Genomic DNA, 27261 nt, shown 5'->3' on the forward strand with positions numbered 1-27261 from the left:
GTCAAACGATGTACGAAGTCGTACGAATTCTTTCAGTTTACTTGGTTCATTGTCGAGGCGTAGATCACGCGGGACGAGGCGTCACACCGCACGACACACGATGGAGACACGGTCGTATGAAGCGTGTGTCATGAACGGCGCCAGGAACAGAGGAGCGGCGAAGAGAGGGAAGCTGATGGGCAACGACGATCCAGTTCAAATCGGAAGGACACTCTCACGCGGAAGAGAGACACGCGATCGGAGGTCGAACAGCACGGTGCAGCGGGAGAGAAGGCACCGGTCGCGTTACTTTTATGGTAAGTTGATCGTGTTTCGATACCGCGAAGATAATGATCCTGAATTCACCCAAGAATGCCTACTGCTCACTTGTGCGTAGTACAAGCGCATCCAAAGAGATATGCGAGAACAATCGCAAAATCTCTACGAATATCTATTTTTCGAATCTTAAAGATTCTATTTGAGATGTTGTGTCTTTAAGTAACGCTTTACCGACCACTACTATCTATTACTGAGATAGCGTTGTATAACTTTCATCGTTATAATAGATAGAATAAATATTGTATAGTACTAACGATATGAAAATAAAAAATATTAGACTTAATTACATATCCAACTGGTCGGTAAAGTGTTCAGAATGAGATGATAGGATCAACTTGGTAACGTGGGCACTTGAGCGTCGAATTGGCCGATTGTCATCAATACCGAATATTATCAGTCCCATCCCCATAATCACGTATTCGGTTGGATCCAGTTACATCCAGCCCATCCAGATAATTCAGATTACTTATATAACAAATATTTCACCTTATCCGTTGGGAATTAGCAAAACGATTACGTTGAATTTTCGTGGTTTTTAAAATCCGTCATACGAGCCAGGGATTCGTCTACTCTTGCGAAACGACAGTCGCTAAAAAATTCATCGGTGGTTTTGCATCGTTCACCGACTACCAACGCACGGCGTGTGCTCATAGCTCGTGATCGTAAGATAACGTCTGTTTATGGACCTGTCCTTGCACGCAATGCGAAAGAGAAAAGCGACAGAGAGGGCACGAAGGTCTCGTGTAGAATACAAGTTGCTAAATTGCAGGATCGCTAGTGCGGAGGCTGAAACGATTTCGTGAACGCAATTCATACGTTTACTACTTTCTAGAGCCGTGGTTTCCTAGAAAACACCGTATAGCTAAAAACATGTATCGGTGTTATAATGTGGGATACTATATGTCAAAGATTTTTTATTAATTATATATCCTACGCATCAGAAAGGGAAACACGAATAACAAAAAATAACATTTGTAAATTTGGACCCAAGTCGCTAGGAATCCGAGTAAGCACAGTTATTTAACTTGGATCGTTTGTAGCTTTGATTTTCGTGGGTTGCGGATTTTTCGAGCCGAAATTGGATGAAAAACTTGAGAGGATCTGGCACGTCGGCGTCTTTAAGTGCGAGGCTGCATGCGCTGTGTACTTTCTCTCTATAAATAACAATCTGCCATGGCACGACGATAACAGCCGCGACCGATGTGTCGCCTGACTCTAATCGCCTTAAACTAAAGGCTGTTACCGCGCGTGACGAGATACATTCAATTTCTTCGTCTTCGTTTCTTCTTCGTTTCTTTTCGAAGACGGTTTCGTCCTTGTCCGATCAGGCGCAATAAAAACACGTAGAGCGATTTAAATAATCGAACATTATTATTCAATACTTAACTTTGTCGATATCGCTAGGACGTAACGAGAAACAATCGTAATCTCATCTGATGAGCATTAAAAACAGATAAGGGGGGACACAAACATCTTCTCCTAATGTAAACATTAAGAAACAAATAAGATACCGACACGTATAAACAATTCTGCTTTTCAAACATTGAAATTAAAAATGAAGACACAAATTAAGGCTATCCTCGATCCATAAATTTAACAAAATTTTCGGTACTATTTTCAATGAACCGGAAAAATTAATTTGTTGTCGCTGTAATCATAAGTACGAGTCGGTAAAGTCATCTGCCTCTTCGTGAATATAGAATGACGTAAAATTACGTCAGGGATGTTTAGCTATAGATTTAAAAATGACGTGAAACTATTTATCGAATATATCGTGTATATTTATCTTCAGAAAGTTTTTATTCATAAACTACCGAGACGATTTTAATTCTTATCGCAACAAATACTCGAATCGACATATTTAAGACTACGCAGATAACTGTCCGATGATTTTTGACTTTGTATATCTTTAGACTTAAGACTACACTCGACGTGTTTTCGATTACAAAAATTACTGTTAAGAAAATTATCGTCACTGAACTCGTCTTAACAATTTTGTTTGAGATTACTTCGGAGAATAACACACGACGTTTACAACCACTTATGTATAATTTTTCCTGACGTGGTTCGTTGTGAGTTGATAGTGCATCGTTAAAAATTCGTGTTTTTTTTTTTTAATTCTTTTTTTTTTTTTTTTGCTACGCAAAGCACGTACATGCATATAAGTACACATATTAATAGAGGCCCCGTGTTCTGTCCTCGATTGGATATGATTCGAATTCGACGATTAGCATGGGCCTTCTAAATATTTTAACTGTGACGATAATTTCAACATGCCTTGAACATTTTATAGATCACGAACGATTTCATGGTCGAAAGAATGATCCTTGGCCTACTGCCACCAGTCTGACATGTGCGAAATACATTGTGCGCACTTATTAGCTTAAAGTGGTCTCGACCGGTGAAAATACTTCCTTGACTCACACAAACCCTCCAGTGATGCCAGGGATGGCTACCACTTGCTCATGCGCGTCGGAAAAAGCCGAGTACGCAGTACCGTAGCTATATAGGAAACAATACGTGATTTCTTGCTTTGCTTTGCTTTGCTCTATTTAAGGTTCGTTATAGTATTAGTACAATGTATACACTAACCATACATCGGTCTTATATTGGATCTTAACATTCTTATAACACTCGTTGCCCCGTAATTTTAATACCGTTTATCTGTTCAAATTCTTGTATACTTTTATCATTCTTAGGGGCGACTAACGGCACCAGTTTTATGAACGTATTAGATACATCACTGTCGCTGAACACAATGCGCATACGCGAGTGGAAGCCATCCCTGGAACCCCCGTAACGTCAGTTTTATCTAAACAAACGTCTCCCGATTTCGTTTAGCTAGCGACCTAGAAAAAAGCTTGCGAAATCCCGAACCCCGTCCACAAGCATTAACCTACATCGCGTTATTCGTTATAAATCGGCTTATTTTACAGCGTCACTTCTGACGCGGGCGAAAAGCAGCTTTTCATTTGAAAAGTACAACAGGTGACAGACCTATAAGCTACATATACATTACAAAGATCCATTTAAAATTCGCCCCCTGAGAGATAAAATCCATAATTTATCGTGATCAATTTTTATTTTGATTACTCTTTAGTTCTATTTTCGTTCAAATGAAAAATGCTAATAGTACAATTGGAGTAACATTCTTCGTTGAGGTTATGTCTTCCATACAATGTGCATAGGAGCACTTGTATATATTCGTACATATACCGGTTGAGGTGTGGTTGTAAAAAGCGGCGGTGGCACAGGATCGTATAATATCCCATCGTGTCGCGTTGCAGTCATGCCATACCACGCCTCGCGAGCATTGTAAAAACTTTAAAACGTCTAGACGTGTGGGCCGACCGGGTAATCTCGTCACCCAACACTTCAACCGAGCATGTGTCCCTTACTGCGTCCGTACTTTCAAATCTATCGATACTCGCCCGAGGAAAATCACTTTCCCGCGAGATTTGAATTCGTTCATATTTTTTTCGTTCTAATTTAACTTGTTAGACGCACCTGTTAAACGCGTATCCTCCCTACTACATCGAATTATTTTAACCTCTTTAATTTTATTGCGTTTATCTCATATTGTCAACACTTTGTAAATATTGCATGTAAATATCTTAATCTAAAAATATGCAATAAGTTCATCTGTCCTCATGGTAAACAAGATGTGATTTATTTCGTAGATCATTGAATTTAAACTGTACCAACGATGACCTAAACTGCAACACTGATAACGGTTTAATTAAAAACATACTACATTTTATTGACCATCATGACCTACGACTCGTTTTATTTTAGTAAATCGAGCTCAATTATCGTAAGTCTTATTCGTGTACTGTGATGTCATATATTTACTTATCTTATTATAAAATTGAGCAATATTTTTCTTGGCTCATTCAGAAGTTTTTACTTATCTTATTATAAAATTGAGCAATATTTTTCTTGGCTCATTCAGAAGTTTTTAATCGAAAAGACCTATAGCTTCGATCGAGATTCATCGAACTAACTTTATCGTTGGGTATATTCGATTACTATAAACTCCTGCTGGTGACAGACGATAATCAATTCTTGGATACGATGGGTCACTGCAGTGGAATTGCACAAGTTGCTTAGTAAAGCTTTTCTGAAAGAAGTGCGATCAATCGAATGTGTAAATGCCACGAATTCTCGATTTATCGGTCGAGAATGACTTACATGTAGATACGATAAAGTCATAATTCTATAATGCGATAATACGTATAACCTAAATTACGTCATTGATAAGTCCATCGACCTTTACCATGACGAAGATGCAATTACAGACATTCGCGGCGTAATAAGTAAACCCTGTAAGAGAAAAATAAGTTGGCTGGGATATTTCGACAAGGTTAAAAAATACTATTGGACTGTTTTTGTTTTAAGGTTAAAGTAGTTATGCGCCTCGAGTGGTGACCGTGAAGCGTTGAGTACGGTAGTAGCGACCTTCGTGCCATTCGACTGCTAAACAATTCATTCTTTAAACTTTAAACGAACAACGTCTACATGGTCTCATTTCTCTCGTTTCAGATTACAACGTGCAGAAACGCATACATATCCTACACACAGTAGCCGTGCGACAAGAGATTGGCAGATGGCGTCACAATCATCTGGATGGTTCCATTTCGTATTCCTTGCTTTCTCCAGGGGCTGCCAATTTTGGAATCGACATGAGTCTTCTTCTCGATCGTCGTCTTCCTCCTCTTCCTGTTCCTCTTTCCTGGAACTTGGCTGCTAAAGCCGAGGATGTCCGTCAAGATAAGTTTTTTCCATCTTTGAGTTGACCAAAATCTCGCTGGTCTCGTCTGTTCCTCTTTCTCAAAACTCTCACCCTACTTTCTATATATCCTGCACTCTATCTCTACCTCTGTCTCTATCAATTCTTACTTTTTTTCTCGATTCTTCTTCAACGTCGCACAAACGTTCACGAATTGACTACTTTTTATTTTTACTTTTTTATAATTAGTCACGCTAGGAGCAACCTCGCGTCGAAGGTGACGTGTTCCTGAGTGAACAGTTGCTTTTTTTCACTAGCATGCTCAGGAACACGTTCTCTCTAACATGTTTCGAAACCTTTTAAATTCACGAGGTTGCCCTTAATGTAAACATGTGCTTGTTTCTTTAAATAGGTCTTTTATTCGGTAGGTCTAACTCAGAGTTGTTTTGTAGCAAGTAAAACTTATTCCTAAAGGGTTGCCAAGAAGTACGCGCGAGCGGGGTTTGACGTGGAGATAGACAAAATCTTATTCGAATAACGAATTACTATTTATGACTAATTATAGATAACGAATAAGAACCTATTTATTTGCGGCGTTTACTCGATTGAACGGTTAATGTTCTATTTATTTATCGTGAAATATTTTATCTTTAACTTAAATTCTAATTTTTATTCAACGAGTAACGGATAAGAGGATAAGAATTTTGTCCATCTCTGGTATCTGTTTCCACGTCACACTTCTTTTCACGTGTTTCCCCGTATGCACGACAAATTGATCGACGATCAGGGATACGCCAATCTTTTCTTTAAATCTTTACTCAATCGTATCACTCTCAGCCATACTTTCGGCTTTAATTTTATCGATCAATTTATAATTTGTATATAGGGTTGTGTACACGCATTGACGTGTACACACGTATCGATGTTTCATTAATTTTATTGCGTGTTCCGCGAAACGAGCATTATCTCTATCGGCGAGTTTGCCTATCGGGGATTAAAATTCCGTTCTCAAGAGCGTGTCCTATCGATTCAAATTCAACGAAGCAAATTTTACTTATCGTGACAAAACTGTACATAGTATATATCGACAGAAATGGTGGAAAGAATTCATTCTTAGCCCAAGTAAATGTATCGTTGTTCTCTCTATCTACGCGAGGCAGTCTTGTATAACGTTAGAAAGATATGGTATTTTTTAAATTAAAAGAAAATATGCCAATGAAACTTGCAAATCAATATTTATTAGATTTATAAAAAAAAAAGGAATGTGTTCAGTCAGAGAGGAAAATCAGAAATGAACTTAGTTACGCCACTGGTGCCAAGTGTACGAATTCATCTTTTAAAAACATATGTTTACTCGTCTTTGAGGGAATTCTTTTCGCATGCACACGGTAACCTTACACCCGTCGACGAAATTCGATCCTACTCTCTTTTCCTTTCTTCTCTATTGTTTCCAAGAAGTAGTACGAAAAGCGAGTTTACTACTGCTATTATTGTCGCATGACAGAATGTATGCTGACCGCTGTGGTGACATTACGTACGACTGGCTCGTACGCGGGCAGAGAAACCACGCATACACGCGCCACTTTGGCTTCACGCCCTTAAAGCACGCAAGACAAATACTCAGGAAACGAAATTTTCTTTGCAGGAACTTTGGCTCCATGATTCGCGCTTCGAGTTTGCGAGGAATTTAACAGAGATGGGACAAATTCTCGCCTAGACCAGAAGTTACGAGTAAAAGATCAACAAACGATACAAATGAGTGTAGCACAAACGCCAGCGTGAACGTCAAAATCATGTTTAAAAAGATTAGCTGTTCGACAAAGTTGCGCAATCAATTTTTGTTTCGGGTTGATTGAAGCTTATTCAAATGCCTCTTCGATCGAATACATATCGCAAATAAATCGGTACGGCGAGGTTTCTTCCTATCTCTGGAATGCAACTACGGGAATGGACGTGGTCACGAGGGAAGGGCATCGAGTTATAGAATAACTACGAGTTCATTAGGGGATCCCCTGAAACTGGGAGCAACGACGACAGATCTACTCCTTTAGATGGCGCTCACAGTCCGGCTTGGTCATTTTTGGTCAGTTTTTTCGCCTGTATCAACTTTGTGGAAAGGATCATCCTCATTCTCTCGATACACTTCGTCTGGAATATCGAATGCTCATTCATGGACATTTTTAACAGTGGTTTCAATAATTAGTACATATTCGTTCACTTTTAAACGTCGTTGTAATCCCCTTCCCCATTGTACCTATACTTTGTCCAGTGAGTCGAGGCACTCGATTAAACGAAACCACGTGACCGGGACAGGATCAAAATGGCGAAAGCTACATCCAGGAATCTGTAAAAAAAAAAACGAGATTACTGTTTGTCACGTCACGTGATTTTTTTTTACCAGAGTTCCTCGACTTTGTACGAAGTATAGGGTTACGTGACCCTCGTTTAGCTCTCGCTTGCCTCTGTTTTGAGATTCTCGACTTACACTGTACTTAAGTCTCGCGTTGTATAGAGAAGTCATGTTTCATGCGTTATTCCAGTCAAAATTCTGATTGCAAATCGAAGTAACGCGGTGGCTCTTCTGAAAATTTTAGTAGAAGACTTGTACACAGTTGTGCATCGTTCGGTTCACACGATGAATTTTTGTAAATAAATTCGTTTTATAGTTTCTAGGAAGACTAAAGATAGCTTTGGTACTTCTGTCTGAAGGAAAGGACGAAGAACGTCGCTGTACGCTGGATAACGCGAAAGTTATCCAGAGGTACTGGTGCCGTCAGCGAATGTCTTCTCTGCTGGCGGTGCTAAATGTCTCTGAATAACTTTTACATCGAATCCTGTATATAGCACGTTTGCAGGTCTACATATACCCGTAGTGTTCACTGTTGATCATTCAGTACTTAACTCTGCATCCAATTGTACATTCGTCGATATTTCTATGTCTAGATGTTTTTATTTTATAGACGGATCTCCACGACAAATAGGCTGCTAGTAAATCGAAGATTAAATTGTTTATATATACACACATGTATTTTGTCTTATTCTGGATAATTGTTTTATACGTAAAAGACACTTGAAGTTATATTTATCTTTGTCAATTCCAATGACGAAAAGGCAAAACTAAGAGCAATCAACTTATTCGTTATCGTTCCACCATAGGCTCCCCTGTCGTGATTATCTTCGAGATTAAGAACCAACCCTCTGTTCTTTTTTTTTTTTTGTATCATAACCTGTACTCGATTCATTCCAGATATCGATCGATCGTCGTTAATGAATTGAATTACGAAAGAATATTTCGAACGACTGAACAGTGGCGTAATCAGAAATTTCAAACAGGATTAGGGGTAGGAACAATTATTTTATTTTTAGTTTCAACATTTCGCGTACGTTCTGTAAATATTGGAACAAAATTTGTTAATTCTGAGAGTGTACGACCTCTCGTCCCTCTGTTTGCGCCACTGAGACTGAATGCAGAAGAGTCGGAACGAACGAAGCGAATTGATTTTCGACGCGTTATTCGTGATCGTATACGTACAAAAATATCGACCTTGATACACGAATGTTATACCGAACGAGATAAGCTAAACGAAATACGACTTTGCTGATATCCTTTACAGTGGAATAGAGCTTTTCTCTCTCTATCTGTCCCCGAACGAATATGGAGTGTTGCACACTAGACGGTTCAACCACGAAGGATGCAATTCCACGCTCAAAAATACAAAAAACTATTTTCTATTCCACCAAACTACTCCGAGATTTATTTTTAAACGTGGAATCCCTCCTTTTAAGATTGTACCGCGCATTACGAGACACCCTATATATAAACGAACGCGATATTTATATATATATATATGTACATATTAATAGTAACAGATAAACTGCAACGAGTTCAATGAACCGAGAAAAGCGTGCTGCGTTGGTTTCGTTCTGCAGAGCTTGAAAAATAGTCTCCACGAACCTATTCATCTAAAGCCACGTTCCTACGTGTGCGATGCTAGCATATGATTGTGACGATTTTTCGGTGCGATGTTCCTTCGATGTGCGATATTTTTTAATACTTGAACGGCCTATCATATTTTGGGCTGACTATACTTTTGTGCGCACAGCAAACCACGTGGGAATGTGGCTTAAGACATTACAATAGGCCAATGAAAAGTTTGATAGCGTTCAAACATTTTTTTCTAAAGACAGAATTAGTTTTCTATACATATATTTGTCTTCGAATAAAACGCAAAAGCTATCTAATTTCACAGTCGATCTTAGGACATCAATCTCGGGAACGAAACCATAAATCATCTTAGCAATGTATAGCCAGTGCAGAATACATAACGAAGTCGTAAATTAAGCGTTCGATGGCCGAAATAAAATTTGGAGATTGAATACTACTCGAGAACGTCTTGAAAGAGACTCATACGAACCTCTGAGATGCCAAATTGATTAATTCCTCGAGTCAATATTCCTCAAGAGATTAATACAACTTTTTCAATCGGTTTGGCTACTGGGTGTCCCCATGTATCTCTTCCATCGACCATACTATACTATTCGATACAAGTGGGCGCGTAACGGAAGGAAAAGAGGCGTTGAATTACGACCTCAAGTGTCCGTTTTTAGTCAAACGTGCGCAACCTGTTCGAACTAGTTTTCCAGCCGCACCGTGATTGGTGTAACCATTAAAAAAGCACGCATGTCAATCGCGATATACGCCTGTGCGTAAATGTATAATTTCCTCTCGAGAGCCGCAAGACTGACATAACTGAACGCAAATACACGGACTAAATGTAAATAGCGTGTCGTTACGAAACGTGTGGAATTGAGTTTCGATAAATCTTTCCAACGTTATGCATAGCGTTTATTAACTGTACGCCGTCTTCCTAACTTTCTTTTTTTTTTTTTTTCTTTTGAACCAATCAACGAATCGATTCGAAAGCTTTGTGCGAAACTCTTTTCTCTGCCACCTGGAGGCAGATTCAGCGTTGAGTTTAAAAAAAAAAAATTCGTTTTAGTCTTCGCAATACAGCACGAAGTTCCCCTTTGCACGAAACTTATACAACGTGTTATCGGTTTTAAACTTCCCCGTTTCTTTTATTCGCCTCGTGTAGAGTTACATTAACCTTTTAACTGCTGCGTATACTCGATAATTGTGTAAGATTTTTTTTATTCCTTTATTTAATTGTTTACATGATTATTTATAAGTACAATTATGTGAAAGAATAAATTGTGAAATTAATCGAGCATAGAGGCTTTAACTTGTTTACTGATTAATTCAGCAGTGAAAAGGTTAAAGCATCGTTCGTCGCGTCGTATTTTTAGGTAGAGAATGTCCTTTATTTTTAGCGTCCGATGCCCGACATTAGATTTTAGGTCTTTTACCGAGTGTTAATTGTTACTGTTATATTATCGATTACGTATCGATTTCTATTAATCGCTGTTATTTTTATTTTTTATTAACGATACTACGACTGCGGATGATGTATTGTTGTACAAAACGAACGCGTCTGTTCTATATCGGATGATACAAGATGCTCATACATAAATATATATATATATATACATATATTCAGGAATCGAATTGTAAATATGCTAACGTGTTATGTATAAAGTAAATAGCAATAAAATATTTCTAAGTGGGAAGTGTTACAATGCCGGGTCATGTATTCTTCCCTTACCTCGTGTTTTGTTTAAAAAAAAAGAAAAAAATGTTTACGCTTTTAAGATAAGAGATAAGAAGACTCATAGGAAAATGAACAATGTGAATCATCCAATAAAGAAAAATCATATTCGTAGAACTTTTGTAAAGCGTTATGTTCTTGCAATGTAAAGTCGTAATTAACGCCCTCTAACGTAAACTGATCGCACGCTATAGAACAGTGTTCACCAAAGCAGAGGGCGCAACTTCCTGGACCTAGCGTCTTCAGGTAAACGTGCAAAAATACAAATGGATTAAAATTGCAAGATAAAAATGTAGGCTACAAAGAGTCGATGAATGATCGATTCATTAAGTTAACGATATTACGCTATTCTTGACTAACGTTTCATTCAATCATAGGTATTTTTATAAATTTGAATACTGACATGAAAAAAACAAAAGTGATTCAGGGCTTAAAAGAGCAAGCCGGTTTAACACGTTTATTCAATGCCATCGAGTGTTATGACTCCCACTTTGTCACAGTACTTCACCAGCTATTGATATTCCAGATACTCTGCTTTATCGTGATTGTACAAACGTGTATGAATAGGAAACAATACTCTTAGATTCATTTATACGAATTATGGTACGAAAATTATAAAAAAAGTTTTCAACAAAATTGCGGGTCCTTGGAACTTCCTTGACTTCTCTGGTCTGTTGATTGTAGACGAGTTCACGGTTTCCTTCCCCCACCATGGACGATTGCAGAAAAATGGAGAGGCATACAAAAGCCACGGACCAAGAAAGATACGAAGTAGTCATCGAGCCATAAGAAAGGAGCGTGGCGATTCGAGATTACCGTGGATAAAAAGAAGTCTATCGAACGACGATGTTGTCACATCCGTTTGTGTCAGCAGTGATATCGTTCCTATTGATCCTAAGTGTTGCTGTATCCTGCAGTGCTCGAGATGAAGGTAAAGACGAGTTTCAGCGCAGTCGATATACCTAGAGATATCGGATAAATTTAAAATAAGAATGCTTAATTATTGTTGCCAAATATTCTGAGATATATATCTCTTTTATATTTCTAAGATATAATTATTAGAAACGTTTAGTTATAGCAGAAATTTACGCCTTGATAGGTGTGAGATTGTGACTCACGGGAGGATCGGGTTTGCCTCCCCAGAGGCGTTTCAATAACAATCGTCATACATAACAGATAATTATAGTTTATTTCAAATCCAATACTGTTTACTCACCTGGTTATAGCTTCAAGGCAGGAAAAGGTTTGAAAGTCAACGACAAACAATATTTAACCATCTCATTTATATTCGTTCTGTAATCGCGTAGCTTTCGATTGATTGTATTCAATCACGCAGAAAAATGCGAATACCTCATGCATGGATATCGATGATTCAGGAAAGTATGGAGAAAATATTCATTACCGATCATTTGCTTTACGTTATGCTGTTTATTTTTAGATACTGGTAAACCTGATCTTCTGTACGACAAATATCAGCCAAGTTTGTCAGACACTGTTAATTTTGTTGAATTTTTGTTAACGATACTTACAATTTTCAGGTGACGCGTGCACCGCTGACAATGCGCCTGGAATTTGCAAGCGTCTACAAAACTGTCCATCGGTTTACGAGGAACTGTTGAAAGGAAATGTGCCGCGCGAGTCGTGTGGATACGCTGGTTTCGAGCCAATCGTCTGTTGTCCAAACGGTGAAGCTACTACAACCACGACGACTCAAAGGACAACGCCAACTGGAGCTCCTGTTACATCGCGTGGTCCCTTGGATGGCTGGGGTGTCGTAGCAAAATCAAGTAAACAGTCTGTACACCTAAGAACAGAGGTAGGAAAAATTCTTTTTAATTCTTATTTAAATACCGTATTTTCAGAATGTGAAAAGTACGCAGGGTCGGTGTACGCAAACGTGGTATCGCCTGTGTTATCGACCAAAGTGGAAACCGTAAATATATCCCTGTGCGTGCTTAAAACTCAGAAGCTTATCGTCGGTGGTAAAAAGGCCGACCCTAAAGAATTTCCGCATATGGCTGCTGTCGGATACGATACTGGTAACGGTAACATCGAGTGGTCCTGTGGCGGCACTCTGATTTCAGAGAGATTCGTCTTGACCGCGGCGCATTGTCTTTACAATATGAACTGGTAAATCTATGCGACAGTAATTATAACATTGACATCGATATCTACGTCGCAATAAATTCTCGCGCCTTTGATCCTCTGTAGGCAAGCCGCCGCGAGTTGGGTGCGATTAGGTGACCTAAACCTTCAAAGAATGGACGATGACGCGAAACCACAGGATATCAAAATTATCACGAGGATAAGGCATCCAAAGTACAAACGTCCTTCTCAGTATCACGATATCGGGCTCCTCGAAATGGAAAAAGACGTAGTATTCGACGCATGGATAAGGCCCAGTTGCTTACCTTATTCTTTACCAGATACCGATAATAACGACAAAGCAACCGCGACCGGGTGGGGACGGGTCGACTGGAGTACGTGTTACAATTAAAATTAGTAATCGTACAAGAAGCACAACAAGCATTCGTACATCGAATTTTTTTAGACGAGGACGAAGGCTCGAGCGATTTGTTGAAAGTCACGATCAGCTTGGTGTCTCAATCTGTTTGTAACCGAAGCTTTGGTTCAGATCCTGTGCTACAACGTGGTATCGTGGACGAGTGGCAAATTTGCGCTGGTGATCTCGGAAAAGACACTTGCCAGGTAACAAGCTACCAATCGGGATTCCCACTTGGCATTTTTATTATAGCGCTGGCCTATAGTTCGGGCGCCTCTAGTGGCGAGTCCATCGCACTAAATTACGTATGGTTGCATGCACCGATTTACATTGGTTATTTATAACTGTCTATATGGCACATTATATTACTGAAACATTTTTGGAAGGTGCCTTGGGATATGGGAATATTCCAAAGAATATTTTAGAAACTGCAATATTTTATAAATGTTTATTTTCGTATACGCAGGGTGACAGTGGTGGACCTCTAACCATTCGAAACAGCGATTACGACTGTATGTACAGCGTAATTGGTGTTACAAGTTTAGGGAGGCTTTGTGGTAGCAGCTCTCCAGGAGTATATACTCGCGTTTATAATTACATTCCATGGATAGAGAGTACCGTTTGGCCAAACTCATGATACTCTCGGTAAACGTTAAATAAATATTTTACGTTCATCCATACATCATTCCATCGCTACGGTATAATTTATTAATAAAAACACAACGTCCGACTTCGATCTTTTATTTCCCATGTAATGTTATTTCGAAAAGAGATGATTCGAGATGAGACCGTTATATAAATTACCTATAAGATTTACGAGAAAGGTTGATAAGAAAAATGTATATCTATAGAAGAGAAAATGTAAAATTTCGGATACGTTAGAATTAAAGATTTCTGGCAATATTCAGCATTGATCTCTGGGCGCGCAAGCGCCGACCGACGGATTTCACCTGTTTTCGTTACTCGCCTTAGTGTTTTCGTTCGAAACCGAGCTCTAACCACGGACGTCTATTTTCGTTTTCGTTCAGAACATCGAGGAGCAATTTTCAGGAAAGAATTGCCCTTGTGCCCGTGATAAAACTTTACACGCATCACTTTAATTGCAAGTGCATTTAAATAAACAATCAGGTGTACGCGTCGAGAACGAATTCACGTTAACACGATCGGAAATTTATCGTATTTAAAAGTTCATCGACGCTAGCAATCCTCATTTCCGGTAAGGAAAACCAATATTTACTTATTCGTGGTTTCACTTTTTACGGAGACATTTTAACAAATAGAGATCGAAGATGGTCGAGATACGTTGTAAATTTTTCTCATAAAAAACAGTGATTTTCGTTCTGTTAAACAAATAACTTGACAATCTAGTCTGTACAATCGTACTACTTATATTTTCATACACAGGAAATATATAAACAGTCCTATTCCCGTTTTAAATGAATAATTTCCTAACCTAGCATTCAATCTTATATTCGTTTATGCAACCGACACTTACATCTATGTGAATTTTCTGTTATTTACTTGCATCACTCATTTACAAGAAAGATACTGGACATTAATGACAGGAACACTTGATTGTACGTGCGTCGCACGGTGATTCAATGTCGGCCATCCTCGACACGTGTGGAAATGACGCCGGTTCTCCCTCGATATCGAAAGCGGAAGATAACTTGTCGAACAGCGATGGCCCACTAATCAAAAGCTGTGTTCGTCGATATAGTTGCAACAGCGTTCGTACAAGGTAAAATAACGAACAATCATCGCATATTTACAGCACAGTGTAGATTAATTGGTAGCGAAGCTCTTTGGTTTGAAGCAGTGACATCAAAGATGGCTCCCACTCGTGCATGCGCGTTGGAGAAAGCTGAGCACGCAGTATTGTAGCTATAAAAAACGATGCGTGATCTTTGTTTGTTTCTCTCTTTATTTTATAAGCATACGTAATCTGTTTTACATTGATTATTGTACTTATTGGTCCAGTCTTGCTTATTACAATTTACCAGTCATGCACATGTGTATTTTTTTCATATCACAGTTGTATTTTTTTACAACTGAACTCGGCTCTTAACTTCTTACATTGCAAATTCTTTTATACTTCTCTCATTTTTTGAAGTAACCAAGAGCGCCAATTTTACGATCGTACTAGATTTTTTACTGACCTTAAAAACGCGGGAGTTTTGCCCAACTCTGAGATTTCATTTCAGTTCCGAAAACGTTAACCGAATATCGATCATCTCGCCTCGCACGATGTCAACATCCAATGAATTGTCAACGAAACACCGCTACTGTCTGTGGGCCGTAACGTTTATTTTAACGATGACCAGCCTATGCAATCTTTTTCTCAACATCACGCTGATCGCTGTGTTACGGATCAGTCAGGGAATGGAAGCCATGGAAGTGATACCTGATGAGAATCTCGTGAAGTTTTATGGAAAAACCGACTTGGACAGGGTCAGATATTCGTGTATGGCGTGAAAGACATAGTAAACTTGCAGTAAACTTCCTTGATCTCTTGATTAAACATGTTCTAATTTGTGAGAATTCAGGGACATAACGATTCAATTACGAAGTTTGAAGACTAATTGGTACATTCGATAAAGTTCACTGTATGTCTTACGTCTACTGTGCACGTACAAGGAAAGCACTCTCCTTCGAGGTGTTTCATTTTAATCTTTTCGGGTTGTTTCACAGGTATGCTTGCAATCAGGAGTTTGTCAGAGTTACGGCGACGAACCGATGGAAATTTCTGGCGACGAGGCAGGTGTGCAAATAGACGTGAACAGTCGTCGATCGCAGGAGGAAAAGCGCGCAAAAGTGACAATTCTACCAAATGGCACCACTATGTCTCTGGTAGAATCCTTCGAGATCAAAGATCCGAGAACTGGCGTCACATACTTCACCACCGATTTCCCGAATTTTGGTTTACCAGCTGGTGTAGAAAAGATAGATGTTAAAATAGCGGAGACTCACAGGATCACATCGCCTGTTAACGAGAATTTAACCGTGAACTCTGACGATCAGATCTCCATACACGGCGCAGAAGGCGTGACCATGGAAAGCAAAGATATCATTTGGAGCGCGGACGCCGATATATTTTTAAAGAGCGTCAATGGAAACATCGTTCTCGATGCCAAAGACGGAGTTACTATAGACGTTGAGAATATACCCGTGGCACCGATGTTCCTGCAAAATCCAGCTAATCACGAGCAGTACAAAGTTTGCATCTGCATGCCACAGGGGAAACTGTTCAGAGTACCGGATCGTGCGGGCGCGAACAGTCGATCGGTGAACTGTGCTCGCGTTAACAGAACTCCAGAAAACGATCCCTGCTCGCGATAGAATCGCAAGAATGTTGCGACTGTATCATTTAACCCAGCACTGCCAATAGATCCGCAGACTAATCTGCAATGCAGGATAAAAATTTGCCTAACACCGAATATATTCGGTTTACTATTGTATAAATTATTATATACTTGCAAAGCATCGAGAAATATAAATTCTGCGAAGCAGGGACTGGAAGCATGTTTTCTACAAGTATTTATGTAGACATAATTTAGTTTTTATTTCAGATATAAAGTCCATTTGAACCGCGACTCGCAATCCTGTGAAATTCACGTACAGTACCACATTCAATTACGTTAACTAAATGCGTCGGCGCTAATTACGTTATGGTTAAGAAAAGAACCATGCATCAATAAATTCATATGCAATACTGAATACATTAATTTTTATATCGAATAAAAAAAGAAGAGTACGAATAAATTATCGTCATAGAAAACAGTGGGGAATTCTTCTCTTTTATAGTAAGAAAATTGAAATAATTATTAAAATGATGTATTAATAAGTTATGCGCTTTCTGTTATCATCTCTTCGTTACTCTCGTCCATATCTTCTTGTTGTTCTTGTTCGGTGGGAGGCTCGTAAGCTTTATCCAAGGGACTAGCTACCACACCACCTGCCCATACGCTCATTTCCACGGCAAGTTTATTGGTACCTTCGAGTAATGGTCTATATCCTCCGTGAGCTAAGACGCGTAGCAATGTTTGAGCTGTAAGGCATACCAAGTCTTGTTGCTCCAGCGTCATAGCTGTATGCACACGTATATTACCACCCTCGCATGGATCAGAAATACCTAAACGAAATCATAATGTTTATATCAAATAATTCTTCTATATACTACTATACACGTGTTTAACGGAAATATAATAAATCTCACCAGCAGATCCTGGTAGGAACAGTCCAGAAGCAAGTAACTGGAGCACTCTCTTATATGCTTGGTTTATGGGTAATGCTTGTCTACTAGGATTGTTCATTATAGCATTGTGTGCCAGCAAATCTAACATCCAAGGAGATAGCGGTTCTAAACCCTCGAATCTGCTTCTCAGATCTCTGAGTAATCTTATTAAAACCTTTATACTGGAATGATGAGCATTTTCTTCAAACCATCGGGAATGTCTAATCGCGGCAAGGTGACCTTGACAAATCTTTACATCTAAATGTTGATCAGACTCCAATTTCCGCAAATTTTGATGCAACGTAGTGATCAATACTCGTACTGTAGCTTCGTTATTACCGATATCGAAACCTCGTTCTGTTTGAGTAAGCCTGAAAACTTCTTTTGGATTCACAGTCTTCAAGTCGTTGTTGACTTTCGTTCCGAGCGCTTCCACCGCCGTTTTTGTAGGCAATGTCTTGAGAATTACAACGATATCGGCCACATTATGACCCTTGATCATTGTTCCCTTTTTGAAGCTACCAACTTGTCTTACTTCCTCTAATTGCTGGAAAAGTAAATCATTATACAACAAAAGGAAAACAAGTAATATGTATAATTAAGAAAGTAATACCTACACAAGCTTCAAAACTTCCTGGAGTAACAATTAAATTATCAAGTACACTCTGCAGCTTAGTCACCAAATTTAAAATGGAAGTTTGCTCCTTTGGGGTAGGACACATATCTGTGTTCTTTTTCAAAAGTGCCATTTGGAAGTCTGATTCATCAGGGGCTGGTTTAACTCGCGGAAATGCAGCTTCGCATAACGTATAATCGAATGGAAGACGTGGAAGAAATTGTTTCCGAGGAAATCCCATTCCACGTCCCATGCCGCCTCGACCTCCCCTGAGCATTCCACCTCGACCACCTCGCACCATATTCAGTCTATAAGTGGAAATAAACATTCAAAAGTATTTCAGAAATATTTATTACAATTTATAAATAATTCGAAAATATTAAAAATTTTATATTAACGTGAGTTGCTTGAATCGTTTAAAAATCGATAAATTGAATGATATACACATTAATTACGTATATTTAACAATAATATATGAGTTAAAAAAACATTTAAAGAAAAGATTAACCAAGCAATCTTCCCGTCGGCATCAATCCTGAGTGATGAAAACAATTAATTTTATAGTAAAGAGTACACAAAAACTTACCAGAAAATAGAAAGAGGGACTTCAGACAGCAATAATTCAATTTTTGGTTATAAATTCGTAATTTTTACTCTACACTACGCCACGATACTTTAAATAACGTGAAATAGTGGTGAAATAGCTGGAAATAGCGGTAGAGCGGCACCCAAGCTACATTCCATTTGGTATATTATAATCATAGAATACTTTTATAGAGGCGAAACTCAAATGACTCAAATGTACATTTAAAAATCAGTCCTGCTCGCGATAGTATAAATTCCTAACATGCATCTCGAAGGAACATTTTAATTTCTGCTACTGGCTAGATTGCTCGTATCGATAACTAGACAATTTCAGTGTCAAGGATAACACAACGCTATGATTCAGGTATTAGTTCAGTGCAGTTCAGTGCATTACACCGATTACGCGTTGTAATGGTCTGCAGGTTCAACGCAAAATTTAGTATTAGAAGTTTTATCATAGCGTTTGTATAAAATACATAAAATGAACGCGTTGTTCTTCCTCGTATTGATTGCAAGTGTTTCGAAGTTTGTAATCGCAGAATGGAACACGAAAGACTATATGAAACGAGAACATTCATTGATTAGGCCGTATCAAGGTTCGTAAATTTTGGATCGTTGTGCGGAACTTACGTTGTATAGTGTAAAACGTTGTGACGTGTAAAATCCTTTGTGATTCAAATTAGATAAGTATACGTAATGTCGTACGATCTTATTACAGTGATATGTTACAATAACACGAGTTTAAGGTTACTCTCGTGAAAGATTCGAATTTTTCTTTATTTCTTATAGAGTATCTTATAGAGTTTTTGAAGTAATGTATATATAATTTTATGTCAATGTTATACAAAATAACATATTCTTTTCTGTTTAGGATCTGGAATGACAGTTCCTTACTGGGATTTCTCTGGTAGTACAATCGTAACAAATAACTACATAAGATTAACACCAGATCTACAAAGTAAACAAGGTGCCATTTGGAACTCAGTTGTAAGTTTAAAGCTTTTTTAAGAATACATATAAACTGTCTTATACTTATTAATAATGGATAGATTAAAGATTTATCAGAGACCTTTTTCTTTCATCTGTTAATTTAGCCATGTCATGTAAGAAATTGGGACATGCAAGTCCACTTCAAAGTTCATGGAAAAGGAAGAGACTTGTTTGGCGATGGTTTTGTTATCTGGTATGCAAAGGAAAGAATGCTAACGGGTCCTGTATTTGGAAATCAAGATTATTTCCAAGGATTAGCTATAATCCTAGATACGTATAGCAACCATAATGGTCCACATAATGTATATATAATTCTAAATAATTCGTATACAATACGACAACAAAAATTGCAGTTATACTGCAGAATAAATTGACAAAGTTGAAATAAGTTTCAATTTTCCAGCATCAACATCCTTACATCTCTGCCATGGTTAATAATGGTTCTTTACATTATGATCACGATCGCGATGGAACCCATACGCAACTTTCAGGCTGTGAAGCAAAATTTAGAAACTTAGATCATGATACACATATTTCTATACGATACGAAAGAGATACTCTAACTGGTAAGTGTAGATAAATGCAGAACATAAGTTTGAGAGCATGAGAATGGTTCGTTATAACGACCATAAGACGTTAAAAGACGCGCTAAATGTATACCTAATAATTGTGTATGTAATGTCTCTGATCCTGAAGTAGACGAAAGATGCTTGAGATTATTTTCAATGTATTCATTCATTCTATATGTGGTGTTGTACAAATTCACATTACAGTAAGGTCTTACCCTGAGGCCTCATAACTTACATCATGGAGTACCTCTACTTCGACAAGTGGTATTTTCATCTTATCATTCATTATTCATCAACTTTTTGTTCTTCATTTTTTGTGTAACATTATATATTGCTTCTCGATTGCATCACTACTTCCAGTTTCGAGTGGTACAATATAGTTTATCTAAATTTAAACGAAATATAGTTAAAAAGATTATCAGTATTAAAAAAGAAAGTATTGGAGAGATAGGTACATTTGATATCTGCTACACCGTTTTCGGCTGATAAGGTTTGATTCGAAATTACAAAAATAAAATGGTTGACCGCTGACGGAGGTTTGTGGATTAATATTCGTATTGAAATTAGCATCATAAACTCGCATGAAATAAATACATATACATATGTAAGAGAATGTTTCATTGTGGACGATATATTTGGTTACGTTACTGTACGATTACTTTCATGTTTTATTTTCGATATGTATAGAGTAGGACAATGTAGTAAATATAGAGTACACATTAAAAAGTATTGACGTTTTCGCATAAGGATTTTCTAATAAATGTTTTTTTTTATATAGTTTCCACAGATTTTGCGAATAAAGCTGCCTGGAAGGAGTGTTTCTCTGTAAAAGATATAAAACTTCCTACAGGCTATTACTTCGGAATATCTGCAACGACGGGAGATTTATCAGACAATCACGATATATTGTCGATCCGTTTGTTCGAATTAGATTTACCAGATGATGTAAGTTGAATACTCTAAAATCGTTTTAGCGCGAAACTATAACTGTCTATAATGCATTGTATTCGAATTTAGCCAAGAGATCAGGAAGATAGGTCCAATATTTTACCCTCGGCTGCATTTTACGAAGCTCCACGAGGTAAACTAACATATACTAACTGTCGATTATTTTTAAAATCGTTTTCCTCGATATGAAAACGATGATTTTTTTTTTTTTTTTTTTTTTTGTTGCAGAACATATAGACGATCCAAAGCAATCGGCATTAAGCAGAATAATGTTCTTCTTCCTAATGCTCGTGGGCGCACTCGCAATTATAGCCTGCGTTGTAATAGCAATTATGTGGTATCAAAAGCATCAGGAGAACAGTAGGAAACGTTTTTACTAAGTCGCGGTATGTTACGAACTATTTTACTTTCGAATTTCTCGTTTATATCGGATTATTTCCATGAAATAAGATGTAATCATAAAGTGTTCATAAGACTGTTTCCTTGGATATATTAGTTTAGAAAATAATAGTTAATGTACCAACAGTTTTTTTTTTTTTTTTTTGAAAACCACTTTGACAAAAAATTATATACATATATGAATAATTGAACAGTTACGTTAACGTATAAATTATTGCAGCAGTTACAAGACGTATCGAATTATACTATTACTACTCTGGTCCTAATAATGTTTATCGTGCATAGTACAGAGTTTATTTACCAAAGTCTTCATGGTCTTGAGTTGCTGCAATAAAACGTTAGTACTTAATTTCAGTAAATGTATATTGCTGAACTATTCGCGTAAGCGATAAACATCGTTCTAGTACATCAAGTGTCCATATTTTTGCAATAGGCAAACCGCATAATCGGGAACTGATTTATCATAGATCAACGCATCAACACTTTTCTACGAGTCAGTATAAGTTGAGAAATGCGATGGTGACCGCGACGAATTAATTCTAAGAACTAAATGTAAAAGGATAAGTTATTCACAGTAAGTCTGGAACTTACGATACTTCAATGAAACATCACACGTGGATGGGATATCCGATTTGAGAAAAAAAAACAAACTCTATAGAAACGATAATCGATTTCTATGAGAACATTTTGTCTCACTTTTACGTATCTTTATACACACGAATTCAATATGGTCGAAAAGACTTTATTGATGTAGATTTTATATTTGTACATAAACAAACAAAACATCATCAACATGGAATAGTTGTAGAGTGATTTCGTACTATGTAATTTTTTTTATATACAAAAACTAAGATAAAGGAAACCAAAATCTCCGAGTAAACAATTGTCTTGTAAAAAAAAAAAAATAATAATAATATCACTTGCAGAAATAATGTACGTCATTTGTTGCCAAATATAAAATAAATATGTTTTAAATTGTGTCGAGGAAATTAATTTTTTTCCAAGAAACATTTTTTTTCTTAGTAAAAAAAAGTAGAAAAATTAAATCACCTATAAATTCATAAGATAATATTTTTAGCTAAATATTTAGTGTAACAGTAATTTTACTTTTTAACATATATTTTATTATAAATAATAAAATTATTTATTCAAACAAAAAACATCAAGGCACATCTATATTTGTCTTTTATCTCAGCTATACTTCTTTTACTATTGTCCTGATATGACATACGGTATAACTGACTCCATCATTCTAGACAGTTATAGGACTTTTTTTAATTATTTCTTTTCAAAGTCTAGACACTTAACATCGATTTAACAATAACCTTTAACTCCTACACATTATACGTGTACATATATCTTTACTACTTCAATTACATGTAACATTCATGACATTTACAAGAGTAAAGATATTTCAACGGCTAAATTACAGTTTCGTAACACCGTTGAGTTTCATAAATCTATTCGAAATATTCGAATGTTTCAAAGATGCAACGTTAAGGTCTAAAGAAAGTAAACATCGATGATGTAGGTACTCGCATCACATTCGTTGTAGATAGATTATTTTTAAACGTGAATCAACTTTGTTGTTTAGATGCAAATGATATTTTTCGTTAAAATTTAACATTACGAAAAACGTGTAATATTTTACTGTTGTGTTAAAATAAGGTTAAAGAGGTACCATCCCCTTTGATTTTCCAAAAACGGAATAGAAAAATATTAAGCGCATTTGTCTCTATCGCTGGCAGTAATACTTATGAAAATATGTCGATCTTAAAATATACATATATATATATAAGTGTACTCTTTGACATAGATATTTCATGAGTTTTTGCTGAAATTCTAATGCCTGAGGCGTTGGTAACATCAAAATATGCTTGTATTTTTCTATATAGACTTATGTTCACGTGTACATTAATTAAAAAAGTATTTCTTTAGAAGTATCTACTTCAGTATACGAACAAGAATAAATTCTAATTTAATCAAAATGAATCGACTAATAAATACACTATAAAAAAAAAAATTATAATACCATTTTTGTAACTTGATTTTTTTCTTTAATGTATCATACTCGTTAGTTTTCTCTATATCTATTTGTATTCCCCTCTTTTATTATAAAGTCTATTACACGATATCTTGCGACAGATATACTCCGAATAGTTTCAAGTAGGTCGAAATAAAATTCGAGATATCATCGAAATTTGTCTCGATGAAAACAACTTTATCTCAACATTTTAAGGAGCGTTACGATTCATCGCAATCTTATAGATTGCTTGATGAAGACGTGATTACTTGAACATCACGATAGGATTCAACAAAAAGTTCAAAACAGTCTTTATACCTAAACAAAGATCGCTTAAAATCGAACTTAACGATACGTGATATTTATATCGTCTGAAAGATTTTAATTGAATAGAATGACAAGCGATGCAACCGATCTCTTCTAATTCAATCTGTGGTTCGGAACCACCGAGTAAAGACTCCTCCTCTAAACCATTATTCAAAAGCGTCCCTGTAAACCAAATTTTATCTCCTGGATACATGTTCAAACTAAAATTAGTGAAAGAGTGATCCGTTACGAGCAAAACTTCCGCGTTATTTCCCCACATGCCGCTTTTCATTTTAACTGAAATTTCAAATTCATAGTGGTTCCAAGCGGGAAAATGGCATCTGTTCTTCCGTTTCTGAATATTCGCGAAATGCTTGCAATTCTTCTGTCGCGATTGGTCCACTCCATCGCAATTATTCAAATACGGTTCACCGTACATACAACTAATGATATTTCTAATACTGTCGGGTAGTTTATCAAATATCGCCGCGACGTTGTTCTTTATTGATCTTAGTTTAATATTCGTCACGTAACCTTCCCATGAAACCAATATTCCTTCCAAATCGGCGCACTGAACCTGAACTTGCGCCTTGGACGATAATTCTTCCCACGCTGGTTGGTGGCAATGATTTTGATATTGTTCCCACGAGAGCGTAGATATAACTTCATAAGAGTTGGATTGTTGTTTGTATTCCATGATCATTGGCCAGGACAAAAACATACCAGCACCGATACCCATAAACAGCTGCCATAAAAATAATAATTTTGCTTTTAGAGCTGTTAATTTGGCTTACAGTAAGAGATTTAAACATAAAGTATACAAGGAACATTTTTATATAGTTAAGATATTCTAAATTCAGTTTGGCCATAATGCACTTACTTGGATAACAGTGATAATCCAATTGAATCTTGGAGTTCTAGTTCTTCTTAAATACCAGGAGGCGAGAAACGGTGTTCCTCCAAGTAAAGCTGTTACAACTATTCTCATTGCGAGATCGCTTTCCGATAAATATTTAGCAGCAGCCACGATTGGCAAAATAATAGATGCCAATCCTGCGAGTGGCAGAAAGAGAACCATACCAACTAACGCGAGAGCACCCCTAATCAAACCATACCAAGTAGCACCTTGCGAACTGAAGATCGCTATTTGCCACCAACTCAGAGTAACGCAATGAGGTATTAGGGTTTGGTAAGTTCCTCGCCAATTATCTTGAGCAGCCATTTTCGCGAAAACAGCTGGAATTAAAAGATAAAAAACCGCACGAAAATTCAAACAAAATTCAATCCCGTTGCCAACAACATACGAAGCAAACGTTGGTACTCTTATGTCTAAAAATCTCCATCCTTGGGCGACCACGATATCCGTTTCGTACGGGTATTTGGCGAGGACGTGCACGCCAAAACTAAAGAGAGCTAACAAGTCTGGAAATCTGGACGAATCTTTCCACATAAAATTCAAGAGTGTCACTAGCATTAAAGCGACCGCTATAATGGTAAACTCTGATTGAGGTGTCCATTGATGAGCTATGATCGGATAGGTTATTAGATTTAAAAGCAAGGCGAGAAAGAAGTGACCATAAGGTTTAAGATTATTGCAACAATATTGGTACTCTGCTTCTTCGGGATTTAAATTACCACCCGAATAACTGAGAAACAATCCCGACCAGACGCGGAAATTATTGAACTCGCGCTTTCGTTGTAACATTTGAAAAGTAGAGATAACCATCATGACGAAAGACAAATAGTATAGAGCCATAGGTACGAAAAGTATGACGTTTTCTGTACCGAATAACGAATACAGTAGAAGTAATAATAATATATGTATATTCGATGTGAAAAGAACTTTTTTAATTGACATTCCCCTCTGACCTAACGTTTCTATCAACCAAATGTAAAGACGTTTCAAAGATGCGAACGGGTGAATGAGAGGCCTCTGCAACAATGGTACAGTGTCCAATGCCATTTGAGACGAATCTACCATACATAAAGCGTGCGAAACTATTGGAAGCATCCCGCGAGCGTAACTGGCAGCGGCAGAAACCAAGGCTGCTTCTGAAATTTTTTCTCCCTGGTACTGCACCCAATCTATAAATTAAATATGTGAAAGATGATAAGTAAATACGATATAACGATACAAAATATTGTAAAAGTTAAATGTTTACCCACCATGGCCATTGTTTTCTTTTTCTTCGTCTTTCTTGGATGTCGAGTCTTCGGGAAGCCCGTTTTTTGGAAAGTTGTTGGTTGAAATATCGTTTATGTTTTTGTGTGGATTGTTACGCAAGACGTTATTCGAGTGAGAACAACTCGCATTGTTAGACGAATGTGATGTTAAATTTTTCATACGTCTTTGTAGCTGCTCCGTTGTAATAAAATCTTCGCCATTAGAGAGACTGTGTAATATCAAAAAAATTATAGATATACTCATAGAAATACAATCTTTTTTTGTTTATATAATTTAATTGCTTGTACCTAGTAAACATTTCTCTTGCTGCTTTTCTGGCCAACTTTTCATCTTGAGACATGTCTAGACAACTTTTTACATCGTAATAATTGTGTTCTGTAATACCACGACCAGTTGCCAAGCATTTCTTAAGAATATCTGTTGCTTCCAAGTTACCCTGCTCCGAAGCTTTTGTAAGCCAATATACACCTAATTTTGCATTTTCTTCCTTATCCACGTCGAGATCTAAATGAAAGAATTATATATAATATACACTGTATGACAAGGTATGTCAGAATGTTGATGCATCAACATCAAATCAAAAAATCAAACAGATGCCTGAGAACAACTAAAAGTTTTTATTATACCACATCTTTCATCCAGAAGTTGCTTAGCTAACACTACTTGAGATTCTGGGCAACCGTCCTCGGCCAGTTGAGATCGTAGTCTTCTGAGAGATCCTCCTGGTCCATCTAAAATACGTATTTTTACGATAAATAACAGTAAACTGACGTTATACTTTGCGTGGTTTGTTACACTCTCTTTAAAATTGATCAAATTATTCGTTATTGTCTGTCAATTATTATTATTTTGACAGAATCGGTGTACGATAGATTTCGTTAGATCGTGGTAATTAATGAGAACTACAAGTTTGTTTTGAAAAAGCTGAAAGTGACATTGATTCATGTTACCATGTAGTGTCCATTGTTTTCTACCAGATCGGCCAGATAATGGTACAATGCCAGCCATAATTTAAAAAATCCTAAGAACAATTGTTCGGATGCACTCGTAACACGTACTAATATTGTCAATAAAATTAATTTATCCCACTATCCTACTCTGATGCACATTCAATACCGCTTATTAGTGCTGGACAGTGCTACTGTTGAAAAATTGGTGTATCGAAGCATGGTTCTATGATACGCACGCGC

General features: G+C 37.1%; 5 protein-coding genes across 13 annotated transcripts; 3 read left to right on the forward strand and 2 right to left on the reverse strand.

The window, feature by feature from the left end:
- Positions 1-9: 9 nt before the first annotated feature.
- Positions 10-13896, forward strand: LOC128888582 (serine protease persephone-like). Its single transcript, XM_054145579.1, has 7 exons — positions 10-296; positions 4861-11644; positions 12252-12500; positions 12576-12843; positions 12925-13193; positions 13265-13422; positions 13683-13896. Exons 2-7 carry the CDS (start codon positions 11560-11562, stop codon positions 13851-13853), a joined length of 1200 nt encoding a protein of 399 aa, XP_054001554.1. The 5' UTR covers positions 10-296; positions 4861-11559; the 3' UTR covers positions 13854-13896.
- On the forward strand, positions 13720-16929 carry LOC128888599 (uncharacterized). Of its 5 annotated transcripts, none has more exons than XM_054145620.1 (4): positions 13720-13861; positions 14782-14957; positions 15421-15667; positions 15908-16929. In XM_054145620.1, the coding sequence occupies exons 1-4, from the start codon at positions 13820-13822 to the stop codon at positions 16553-16555; spliced, it is 1113 nt and encodes a 370-aa protein (XP_054001595.1). In that variant the 5' UTR covers positions 13720-13819; the 3' UTR covers positions 16556-16929. The 5 variants fall into 5 exon arrangements, with proteins under 5 accessions (XP_054001595.1, XP_054001630.1, XP_054001621.1 ...); XM_054145655.1 differs by having other exon boundaries at positions 13843-13861; positions 14762-14957; XM_054145646.1 differs by lacking the exon at positions 13720-13861 and adding an exon at positions 14014-14432 and having other exon boundaries at positions 14758-14957.
- On the reverse strand, positions 16754-18825 carry LOC128888592 (interleukin enhancer-binding factor 2 homolog). Its single transcript, XM_054145607.1, has 4 exons — positions 18653-18825; positions 18068-18374; positions 17433-17997; positions 16754-17348 (listed from the first exon to the last, which is right to left on the reverse strand). Exons 2-4 carry the CDS (start codon positions 18365-18367, stop codon positions 17062-17064), a joined length of 1152 nt encoding a protein of 383 aa, XP_054001582.1. The 5' UTR covers positions 18368-18374; positions 18653-18825; the 3' UTR covers positions 16754-17061.
- Positions 18826-19004: 179 nt separating this feature from the next.
- LOC128888617 (vesicular integral-membrane protein VIP36) lies at positions 19005-22535 on the forward strand. 5 transcript variants are annotated; one of them, XR_008460294.1, is made up of 9 exons: positions 19005-19247; positions 19523-19638; positions 19746-19943; positions 20045-20207; positions 20989-21155; positions 21228-21291; positions 21387-21544; positions 21778-21894; positions 21991-22535. XR_008460294.1 is itself a non-coding variant. In XM_054145687.1 (8 exons), the coding sequence occupies exons 1-7, from the start codon at positions 19133-19135 to the stop codon at positions 21536-21538; spliced, it is 975 nt and encodes a 324-aa protein (XP_054001662.1). In that variant the 5' UTR covers positions 19005-19132; the 3' UTR covers positions 21539-21544; positions 21778-22535. The 5 variants fall into 5 exon arrangements, 3 of the variants coding, with proteins under 3 accessions (XP_054001662.1, XP_054001645.1, XP_054001653.1); XR_008460293.1 differs by having other exon boundaries at positions 21387-21894; XM_054145687.1 differs by having other exon boundaries at positions 21778-22535.
- LOC128888528 (wolframin) lies at positions 22284-27260 on the reverse strand. Its single transcript, XM_054145472.1, has 6 exons — positions 27022-27260; positions 26698-26802; positions 26359-26575; positions 26053-26279; positions 24767-25971; positions 22284-24631 (listed from the first exon to the last, which is right to left on the reverse strand). The coding sequence occupies exons 1-6, from the start codon at positions 27077-27079 to the stop codon at positions 23846-23848; spliced, it is 2598 nt and encodes an 865-aa protein (XP_054001447.1). The 5' UTR covers positions 27080-27260; the 3' UTR covers positions 22284-23845.
- Between the last annotated feature and the right edge of the window lies 1 nt (position 27261).

Source organism: Hylaeus anthracinus, unplaced genomic scaffold, assembly GCF_026225885.1.
Source record: "Hylaeus anthracinus isolate JK02 unplaced genomic scaffold, UHH_iyHylAnth1.0_haploid 0, whole genome shotgun sequence".
Lineage (NCBI taxonomy): Eukaryota > Metazoa > Arthropoda > Insecta > Hymenoptera > Colletidae > Hylaeus > Hylaeus anthracinus.